Below are 11,823 nucleotides of genomic sequence, written 5' to 3'. Positions count from 1 at the left end.
CTCATATCAAATATGGGACTGAGATTTTTTTATTCCAATTCCAATTTTAATTCTGCTCACCAAAGAGGACTTAAAAGAACAATATGTACATCTAGGACGTCTCACCAACCACTATTTCATAAATTAGATCTCTAATGTATAATTGAAAAAAAAAAAAAAAAAAAAGGTCAATTCAGGCCAAATCACAAAACTCAAATTATAAAATTCACCCTCTCTCAACAGCCACAACCTACCCTTCAATGACAATGATTTTGTTAAATTTTTGAACCGTTGCTCCAATTATTTTTCTAGTCAAAGAGAAATCTTACGGCAATGAATAAACCACACGCCTGGCTCTTTACTTAGATTTTGCCTACCATTCAAATCATCAACCACCACAACTTACTAAACATGTTGATCACTACAGCTAACCACAAAGGCAGATTATGAAGTAATAAATTAATAATTAATTGCTTATATTATATTGCTCTTATTTTTGAGTTAGTTTTTTTATAAGTTTTTTTGCAACCAACTCAAAGAGCTATATATGGAAGTTTAGTGCAACAAGTTGGGAATTGCCCAATCGATATTGGTTCGTAATGCAATCTTTAGAGGGTGCTTTATTTAACATATATTGACTAAAAATAGTAATTAATTAAAGAGGGTAAAAGGCAAGCCACCTATATATCATAGCAAGGCATTCTTCTGGCTTATACTCTGGAGCAGTGTGTCCTCCACCCTGCAAATAGGCAATAAAATCATGATTATAATTTATAACAGTTTTGTTGAAAGAAGACTTAAAATGAAAAGAAAATTTTCTTAATTAATTTACCTTTACTGTTGCAAATGTTAATTGACACTTTTTGTACTTATACCCTGTCGAGTAACTACAAAAAAAAATAATAATAATAAATAAATAAAATAAATAGGATAGTTATCAGATAAATTATACAACTAAAAAAATATTAATTAATTAAAAACAAAAGAAGGTGAAAAAATTTTAAATTGTGATATATATAATCAGAATTAGTAATCTTATGTATACAATAAAAGAGATAATTTATCTTTATAATAAATGAAATTGTAAAATAAATAATTTAAACTAAAAATTTAAGTGAGATATGACAAGGTTTAGTACTAATTGTCACATCATCTAGAGAGTACCTAACTTGGAAATAATATTCTAGAAGATCAAATTCTAATACACACACACATATATATATATATATATATATGTATATATAATATGTACATACGTACCCTGCAACTTGTCCATTAACAAACCATGGTTGCCAATCATCGACCAGAGTCAAGTTCAAGGCTTCTATCCATGCATGAGTTCCCAAATATGGAATTACCATGTCGTGGTCACCGCTGTTTGTAAATTTAAAGTAATATTTTTGTGTTAGGATGGAGCCCGGAAATTGTAAGTTAAACTAGCCAAGCAAAAAGTTTTCAAGTTAATAGCTCCTTTTGTAACGTTGATGTTTTGCAGCTATTGGTTCAATTATATAATGAGATTCATTTTGATAAAAATTTATTTTTAGTCATTTCTTATTCGTATATATGCTTCTAAAAACATAAATGTCAAACGAGGGCAAGTATAATGGATGTTGAATTCTGGGTTTGATCATCCAAAAGCAGATAAGAAACATGAGAGAATAATTAATTTATGAAACAATTATTAAATTTTAGTACCTGTAAATCAGAACTCTATAACCTTTCTTGACGAGGTTTCTATGATAAATGAGACTAGATGGGACATCATACACATATGATAAGCTTTTATTGCATCTCACCCACTCCTTTATGGTTCCCTGTATTTCATTACTCAGAAAATAATAATAATAATATTCTGCAAAAGTAAGAAATTTTGTTTACAATAAATAATTTTACCTCCCGGACATGAAGAGCATTTTGAACAGTTTTATCATTTGCCCAAATATAAGAGGAGAGATAGATGTAACTCTACAGAAAGGAAAAGGAAAGGGAGTCAGTCATATGCTCTGCTATAAAGCGTATTAGAATGGCAAAGACTAGATAGAAAGGGAGAAAGAGACATACGCGACACCAGGGTTCCGGATAACGATGAGGCCAAGGAAGCAAGTCATCGGAATCCATGGCAACGGCGGTCGGATTCTGCCTTGATTTCCATATTTCAACACTACATGATGGTTCCAAAATTTGTGCTAGATTTATATTTTGAAGGCACTGACAATTCCAAATTATATACGTTCATGGTGATTCAGTTTCCAAATCGAAAAACAAAACTTACAGAAAAGTTACTAATAATTACTAGATCTTGAAAAGAGCAGAAAATTTAAATTTTGTTATTTCTAATTGCTCACCTCATTTACAACCTGAAGATCGTTTATACACAATGCATTATTTGGATCTACATGTAGGTACTCCTCTTTGCAATGTATTTTAGTTGCCTTCAAAAACATAAAAATAAAAAATAAAAAAACTACCATTCGAATTTATGCAATAAAGAGACAAAACATAAAAAAATTAAATTAAATTAAAAACTAGTATTAGAATTTATGCAATAAAGATATTATTGTTTATGAAATTTATGTACAATTAATCTTTTATCAGATCAACCAGATAATATTCGATTAATTCATTCATCACATCTGTTTTAATTTCGTAAAATTTGTTTATATGGGTTGAACTATTTTTTAAAATTAAATTTAAAAAAGTTAATCTCATAGGTTTATTTTTTATAATATTATTAAATCAATCGGAAAATGAAACATGCAGGAAAAGTGGCTTTCTTTTTTATGTGTATATATATATTTAATAAATTTAGGAGGTGAGAAAAATCGAACTCAAAGCTTCTGCCTAAGAAAAGGACACCATACCGCAAGTTCGCATATGCCATGAATAATGAATTTCTCACCTCATAAAGCTCGTCCGATAAAAGCGATTTGAGATGAGCGAAGGGGATTCTTGTATTCTTATCTTTATGTATATCTGTGACTGGGTTTCCAAGCAAATATCCCTGTCTCCATTTTAATTAATGGCAAGTTTTGATTTGAAGACATTGACTATAATATATGTTAGTTCACCTTTAATTTCAAAAAATAAAGTAAAAAAATATTATCATACTTTGAGATTCATTGGTGGGCCACGTTCATCGTCATTATCTATATAAAGAAATTAACAATATCAAAACCACAAATATATTTATGAGGATGAAATTAAAATATTAAGATTGGTATATGTTTGCGTGTAAATATCATATAAATGTGTATATATATATATAATGAAACTATATATTCTAAATCAATCTGGGTGTATATATATATATATATATAATGAAACTATATATTCTAAATTAATATGGGTGTCATGATGAAGATGATGATCTTAATACTCATCATGGTTTAACTTACAATCAGATATGATCTGAACGATGATTGGAACTTGTATGCCTGAATAAGAATCACCACCAATATACAGAGGATTTTGGAGGAACTTGGGGCGAGACATTAGCCACTGCACCATAAATTCAAATAAAAAGTTAATTATTAATTAATTAAATCCTGCTTTAGTATTTAGCTGAGTTAATTACAAACTTGACCTTGCATAAAAAAGTAAAAGTTTCTTTGGCTGACAAGGTATCAGTAATGTTGTATCCTTCTGCAGTACTTGCATATGAGAATCCCGTACCCACTGGTGCATCTAAAAATATTATGCTAGCAACCTGAAAACAAACGTTAATTAATTTCACTATCATGATAAAAGAAATAAATAATAATGAGTATTTAATTTTATAGGCAAGAGAGAAAAAAGAAAAGGAAAAAAAAAACCCTCTACTACCAAAATTAATTATTATTACTTTTTTTTTTTTTAAATTTTTATGGAAGGATTCAAATTTTAGACCTTTAGGAGCAAGTAGAGAAACTAATTAATATAGTTTTGAATTGTGTTACTAATATACATTGTGTTCCTATTGGGACCCAAATTAGAAAGTTATAATTGTCAAATTTAAGTCTTGCAGTACCTTTGTCCATGAGTAGGGGTTCAATTTCAAATTTGGTAAGTTTCCAGTGGATTTTCCAGGGTCAAATGATAACGGACCTGTGACCAAGTGCCGATCAATTGATAGTGCACATAAAAAATGTTTTAGCAGGATATCTTATATAATTAATTAATTTCTTTAATTTCTAATTAATCATATACGAAAAAGGAAATAATATGTCAAAGAAATAAATAAACACGGATAGAAGTGTGTGTGTATATACACACACACACGCTCGCATACCTATTTCATATACGAGTCCAGAAAATGCTGAACAACCAGGACCTCCAGTAAGCCAAAGCAAGAGAGGGTCGTCTTTTGGGTTTCTTTCAGACTCAATGAAATAATAGAAGAGTTGAACCTCGTCAAAATCGCCCACGCTCACATATCTTCATTTATTCCATTATCATTATATTATTAATTTAATTAAATAGTATTTGAAATAGACAACCATTTTTTTAAAAATCTTCATCTTTTTTTGTCCGCATGGGAAGAATCCGGATGATAGCAGAATTATATAAATATATATTTATATATTTATTTATCATATTAATTAGTTCCAACTACCAGTAAAACTAAAACATGTTCACTAGCAAGATCAACTAACACCAAACCAGCTAGTTTAGAAGATTCACCATTCAAGTTGGATAGCCACTTCTAAGAGCACTTAAACCATAAATGAAAGTAATGATCGGAAAGGGCTCAGAGTTGTTCTACTATAATATTTCACGCACGATAATAAATCTAGATGAAGAAAATATATTAATTGAAAGGAGATTTATAAACAAACCCGGTTTCAAGTTTGAAAGGCAGATCTCCAGGAAAGCCTGGTAGGCTCTTGACGAGGACAGATTGTGATGCCGTAACATCATGTGAAGTAATAACCAGTAGAATGATTAGAAGACTACAAAACATTGGTTAATACTCCGGTAGTCGACGATGGTTAATGGAAACGGCAATGTGTTTTGTGCTTAGGAGTAAGAAGTTGCTGATAACGAGAGTGCTAGCTAGCTACTCTTCCTGGATCTGAATCTCTTGCTATCTTTTATATATATATATATTGCCTACCCATATATCGAAAAATGGAAAGCTTTTTTAATTAATTTATACAACTTTTTTTTTTCAATTATTATTTTTTTGTTTATTAGTATTATTATGTCAAAATTACAATAATTTTTTAGCATAACTGGCCTCACAAGTTCATGGCCCCCACCCTTGACTTTTCATTAATAGGGAATGTTTCGGTGACCCCCTTCAGGTTTAATAAGGCATCATTCACTTTCCCAATATTTTCTAATTCATCACTAACCCTCCAAGTGCTAATATATGTTAATAACTTTCATATTTTAGATGATTTAAATTACAAAAAGGTTTATTTTGCCCTCATGTAGATTAAAATAATATCCCTAACTGTTTATATCGGCTAATAAATTTCATATTTTAGCTGATTTAAATTAAAAAGTCTATTTTGCATTCATGTAGATTAAAATTAATATTAATTTAATATTCCTTTCTTTTTTAACATTCTTTTTACCAAGGTATGCCACAATTTTTTATATATATATTACCTTAAATGAAAAATACAATACTACCAATTTTGAAAATTTTAATATTCATTGATATAAAATAAAAAACCCTGAAAAAAAAAATTCTTCAATTAAGAATTTTTATTAAGTACTAATTTGAAGAACCCTAAAATAAATTACGGAAGCCCCAGATATATTCAAAATCAAAAGCCATCAAAAGTGAAGCCAAAAATGTTAACAAACCTTAAATTTTTAATGGACGATTTTTTTTTTTTTTTTTCATTTCTTTCTAATATTTAGAGCGTTATTGCCAAATACACAGGGTAGAGAGCAAAACTTGCATAGTAGGCCAACTGATGCCACACTATTACCAAAAAGCTAACTTACGCCACTCCATTTTAAATTCACCCTTTACAATTTATTTTGTATCAAATATAAACGCATTTATCAAATTGGTCCTTGTACTTGAGCTTATCGACTTCATAGTTTTATTATTATTATTATTATTACTACTACTATTTTAAATATATCGAATTCATAATTTTAGTCTTCTATATATTTTTTTCAATTGCTTCCACATGAGGAAACTAGGTATCCACAACCATGGCAGAAGAAACAACATCAACTACTTCCATGACCATCGCCACCACAACTACTATAACACCTAGTTTCTTTTTAGTATGTGTCAATAATATGTTTGGGTTTGACTTTTAGTTATCCACAACCATAGCAGAAGCAACAACATCAACTATTTCCACGACCATCACCACCACAACTACTTTAACACCTAGTTTCTTTTTAGTATGTGCCAATAATATTTTTGGGTTTTACTTAAATTTTAGGTGGCAATTTTATTTCCTTTCTTTTTATTAAAAAAAAAAAATTCTTCCCGAAATTTCATTTAACAAAACAAGATTAATGGCCACAGAGAAAAGTTTTGGATGTTATTAGTGTATTTATTTTCCCGATACCGTTTTATCCCCTAATTTTTAAATAAACGTGAAAAGGAAGAAGGGATATTTCTGGAAACATATTACATTTAAAAAAAAAAAGAAAAAGAAATATGCATCTTCCTCATTTGTCAAAGCCACTTAAACACCCCCTTCCCCCTTTGTTATTGTCAACCAGCACACATTGATAAAGACAGAGTAGATGGTTGGTCAAGGATCAGTATAAGTGACTTTTGGGGTTTATTGCAACATTCCGATCCAAGAAAATGCCTCGAATTTGAATTTTTGATTAAGTTTGACCAAGGTTAATCAAGGTTGACCAAGTGGGTTTCATGGTTGACTTTTTATTGTGGGCCAAATTTCATGTTGACTGAAGTACCATGACAAAGTACTCGTCGATACGAGTTCATAGACTGGTGGTATGTCAAAATCGAAGATAAGAATAAAAAGTTATGGTCGAATAAGATGCGATCCAAACTAATTAATAAGTCCGAAGTTGACTTTTTATTTACATAGATTTTGGCATTGACGCACATGTTATATAAAAGTGCTCATTGATATGAGCCTATAGACTAGTGGCACGCTTAATTTAGACCCACAGTTGAAAAGTTACGGGCCTAAAAAGTTATATTTATTTTTTCTGAGATTGATTTTACCGGGTAATGAAATATTCAAAGGAGTCTTTGATTTGTGCCATGTGTTATTAGTTGGGATACACCACGTGTCATGTTTATAAAGCATCACATGATCATTAACAAAATATTATATTATTATTTTATTTTCTTTTTCTTTTTCTTTTCCTTTTCTTTTTTCTCTTCCCCGATGTGGGGAAAATTGTCAGGACCTGTCCAGAATTCCTCCCCGGAACCCTAGACAAGCCCCGATCCCAGGGAAATACCACCGAACTTTCCAACGGAAAATCCGGCAGCACCTTCCCTAAGGGTAGGACTAACCAAAAATTACCTGCACTGAAAACACACTTCTAAAACACATCTCCTTATTCCTCCCACGTTACTACAATTTGTTTCCACAAGTTTACAGCACTTCAGAGAAATAACAGCAACTCAGTGCATAAATAATAACTACACGTCCAATACAGTATACAGAGCATTATACAATAAATGTGGAATTAATACCATGATAGATAAAAAGCAATACAAGAGAGAGGAAAAAGGGAAGAAATACTTCTTGAACTACTGGCGATGCTAATCATCTCAGTGAGTGATCCTAACTACTGAACACCTTTAATATTAATAATATACCAAATAAAAGGGATTTAATTAATCAATATCGAACAATTAAATAAATAAATAAATAAACAATTGGAGTAATAATTTCTCTCAAAACCTTCACTATTCACTCTATTGGAAATGTTCCCCTTTTAAAATATTTTCATAAAACCTGATATTCATACCTCCCGAAAACCAAGGGATCAAACCATTTGATAAACAATAAATAAATAAATACCCTGATATATAATTAAAATGTAATAAATCATAATAAATAATTTTTGAACACTTTTGGGGTTTGAAACTTTATCTGAAAATTTCACTTGATGCACCATACCATATACCAGTGATGCCCTCCAATACCCAGCGTCCCGAGCACCGACTGGCGGGGAGATTAAAGAGAGAAACTTGCAAACGGCACTTCGGCGTCCCGACAGTACCGCTGCTGAAACCGTCATCCCGGCCAATGAAGGGGAGGCTGTGGTCAATATCAAACTTGCTTGCCCACGGTCCAATGACAACCACGGGAGACATAATACTTGCGCGCTAAACCACGTGTACATATACCAGAACACCAATACTGTATGAGTGCGTCTAAAATAATTATTAAACCAACCGTACCGTTTTCCAAAATTACCATGGGAAATATATTAAATTTTCACACTTACCATCTCACATATTTTCATTTAATAAACCCGGTATGAAAACATCAATAACAGTAAAACAATAATTTTCCTCGCAACACGCGGTTCAACGAATAATATACCACGGGCATAATTATGAAAATTAAACCACCAATTTAAACAAATAATTTCATAAAATATTTAACCAATTATGCCCAAAAATAGTATTTAAAACCACATACGATTGTTACCGAAATATACTTTGCTCATGCATAATAAATAAATTAAATCACAATAAAATCATAATTAAATTGTACCACATGAGCATAATTTAAATACCAATTAAACACCAATTAAATATAATTAATTGCCCAAAATATTTTTCAAGGTGGGTCACTCACCTGGAGCACGCAATTAAACCATGATCCACCATGGGATCAATTCCACGACTCACCCGTGCTCCTAGAACACAGTTCACACACAGTCAAATAAATTAATATTTTATTCGGGTAAATAATACCCGGTACCCGGGGGTTTAAACACAAACGTTATCCAAAATAGTCGAATAATATACCGAATCGAAGCTTGAGCGACGAGGATTACAAATCCGGTCTCCATCGACCCCAATTCCGCCGGAGGTGGCCGGAAAGTTTCGGCCAGTTTTGATTCCTTCGCATCTCACAAACCACTTCGAATTTTGGAAATTGGAGGCCATATTTGGATTCAGAGGACCCACAATAAGGGGAGAGGGGTGGCAATTTGTACTGGGCTGGCCGAAAACGGCGAGAATCGCCGGAAAAATTTCAACCCGTCGCCGCGACTTTGCCGGCCGGATCTGGGTGTGTCGCCGGCCGGCCGGTCGCCAAATTTGGCTGGTGAGCTCACCGGTGGCTGGGCTACGTCTATGGCCGGCGCATGTAGCTTATGGGTGGCCGGAATTTGAAAAATATGGTGAGGCCGAGAGGGAGAAAGGAAGGGAAAGGAAGAAGAAAAGAAGAAGAAGAAGAGGAGGAAGAAGAACAGGCCCCCGTGGCCTTTTTTCCCACGTGGGGAGAAGAAAAGAAAAAGAAAAAGAAAAAGAAAAAGAAAAAAAGACTGGTGACACATGGTCACCTTCATTAAGTCACACGTGGCACATCGTTACACGTTTAAAAATAATATTAAAATAATACAGTATTTGAAAACCTCTACAGGTCCATAACTTCCAAACCACATGTCCAAATCGGACGTGCCGCTAGTCTACGGACTCGTATCAACTAGTATTTCACAACCATGCATGAGTCAAAGCTCAACCTTGCATGAATAAAAAGTCAACTCCGGCACCCATTGGAAAGTTTGGACCTCAACTTGTTTTGCTCATAACTTTCAAACCGTAGCTCCTTTTTCAACGTGCTACTAGTCTACGAACTCGTGCCAACGTGTACTTCGTAACGGTATCTCAGTCAACCTAGGATTCCAACCGAAACAAAAAGTCAACTTTTGATCCCTTCGGTCAACGGTCAAAGTCAACGGTCAACAGTCAACAGTCAACCTCGGTCAACGTGCAAAAATTCTGACATGGTTCGGGACGGGGTGTTACAAAAATACCCTCCCCTTCCTTCCTTCTTCTTTACTCTCTTTCTCGCTCTTCCTCTCTCTTTCCTTTTCTCCCCCTTTCCCTCTTGGATCCCACCAAAAAACACCCTCTTTGACCGACTTATTGATGACACACACTGAACAAGTGGAGAGCTGGTGGAAAGTTTGGCCTACAGCAGGAAGGACACGGTCAGTCGTTGCCAGATGTGCCCAGATCGGGCCTCCATCGCCAGTGATGGCAAGGTCGAATTTTCGAGCAATCTAGCCATCCCTCAACCGAATTGATCCCCTTTCCACTATTTTTGGACTGCCTGAGCTCAATTTTAAGGTCATTCAACTCAATTCCCTACCATTTGGGAGATATTATAAGTTGAATTTTGGCCAAAACTTTACGATCATTTTTCGGCCATCGCCGAAGAAATTGAGTTCATCCTTTGCAACACCTCAATTGAAGTTATATTAACTCGAATCTTCTTAAAAACATCTAAGAATCCTTGGGTAGATAGAAAATCAACCATCCAATTCCTCAAATGACAATTTCTCCTCTTTAGGCTTAGAAAAATTCAGCTGTGGATTAGTAACATTCTTTAGTTAGACCAAGAAATATTCTCATGATTCCTTAAATTAGGATTATAATAATTAGGCATATGCAAAACATAATTTCTATTTTGGTTTGGTAGAAATTGATATTGCTTAATTGTTGCTTCACTTGGTGAACTAACAACTAGAGAAACATTATCCATTGGCTTAGAAACTTGATTAAAAGACGCTAGTTAGTGCGACAATGCGTCCACTTTGGACACCAAGCTATTGAAGTCAACTAATTCAAAAACACCACTAGGCTTCTTTAATTGCCAATTATAAGAGTTAGAAGTTAATTTTTCCAACAATTCTAAAGCTTCCTCAATTGTATTCTTCATAAAAAACCTCCATTTAAGCCATCAAAATTCCATTTAGTTTAGCCGTATAATCCATTATAGAAAATATTAATAAGCACCCAATCTTCATAACTGTATTGTCTCAAGTGTACACTTCACTAGGGAAGTGGCCACACCAAGTTAAGCATTTATTCCTCAAGAAAATGGGAAGCCCTCCTTAGTTCTATTCTACCGACACAAACTTCTCCACATTCTCACATTTGGACCCTTTATGGAAGCTCAAATGTTAACTTTGAAGGTCAAAGCTAGGCATAAGTGAGGCATGTAACTTCCATGTGCCTTCTTTTTAACTGATCTTGTGATGAAGATCAAAGGGTGAGGATTAAGCTATCTTGGATAAAATTTATTTAATCTCTTTAAAAATGGCTTTATATTTACTAAAAAGAGGCAAACTTAGAGGAGATTATTATTGGAGGAAAAAAACACACCACAAATTGAGAGAGAGAAAGAATATATAGAGTGATAATCTCTAGAGATTTTGAAGTTCTTGAATAGCCAATGGCTTTCGGTTTGCTTGCGAGAGCCACCATCCTTGAGATTTCTCTAATTCTCCACCTCTTCTTTTTATTTTCTTAATTTTTATAATAGAATTCTTGGATTTATGTATGAGATAATGATTTACGGAATTCTATGTTGTTTTTGCATTTAGCTTTCTTTTGGACATGAGTGGCTAGATCGTTTGGATCTAGGACCTTGATTGATGAGAATCCGCCTATGCCCATCTTACAATCGACTACTTGCTAGGGTGCTAATCATGTACAATTGAAGACGGGACCAATCACACAGGCACAAGCTAAGAGATTTAAGGACAAAATCGTTAGTTTCATTCAAGGTGTTATCAAATTCCAAAAGGGCATGACAATACTCGAAGATCCAAAGTCCGTTCTATGCATCCAAGTTATGAAGGCGAAAATGGACCTGGTAAGCTGTTTTGGTGCTTCTATGGATTTTGGGCAGCAAAGAATGAATTTTTTGA

At 33.3% G+C, this 11,823-nt stretch overlaps 1 protein-coding gene across 1 annotated transcript; it reads right to left on the bottom strand.

Moving 5' to 3' along the window:
- Positions 1 to 431: 431 nt before the first annotated feature.
- On the bottom strand, positions 432 to 5,069 carry LOC107426937 (serine carboxypeptidase-like 1). Its single transcript, XM_048481251.2, has 14 exons — positions 4,797 to 5,069; positions 4,250 to 4,395; positions 3,989 to 4,065; positions 3,566 to 3,688; positions 3,378 to 3,480; positions 3,091 to 3,128; positions 2,882 to 2,983; positions 2,328 to 2,414; positions 2,044 to 2,190; positions 1,876 to 1,947; positions 1,678 to 1,796; positions 1,240 to 1,353; positions 812 to 866; positions 432 to 718 (listed from the first exon to the last, which is right to left on the bottom strand). The coding sequence occupies exons 1-14, from the start codon at positions 4,919 to 4,921 to the stop codon at positions 635 to 637; spliced, it is 1,392 nt and encodes a 463-aa protein (XP_048337208.2). The 5' UTR covers positions 4,922 to 5,069; the 3' UTR covers positions 432 to 634.
- Between the last annotated feature and the right edge of the window lie 6,754 nt (positions 5,070 to 11,823).

Source organism: Ziziphus jujuba, chromosome 9 (assembly GCF_031755915.1).
Source record: "Ziziphus jujuba cultivar Dongzao chromosome 9, ASM3175591v1".
NCBI lineage: Eukaryota > Viridiplantae > Streptophyta > Magnoliopsida > Rosales > Rhamnaceae > Ziziphus > Ziziphus jujuba.
Note: the sequence above shows the minus strand (reverse complement) of the source record. Positions and strands in the feature narration are given on the sequence as shown.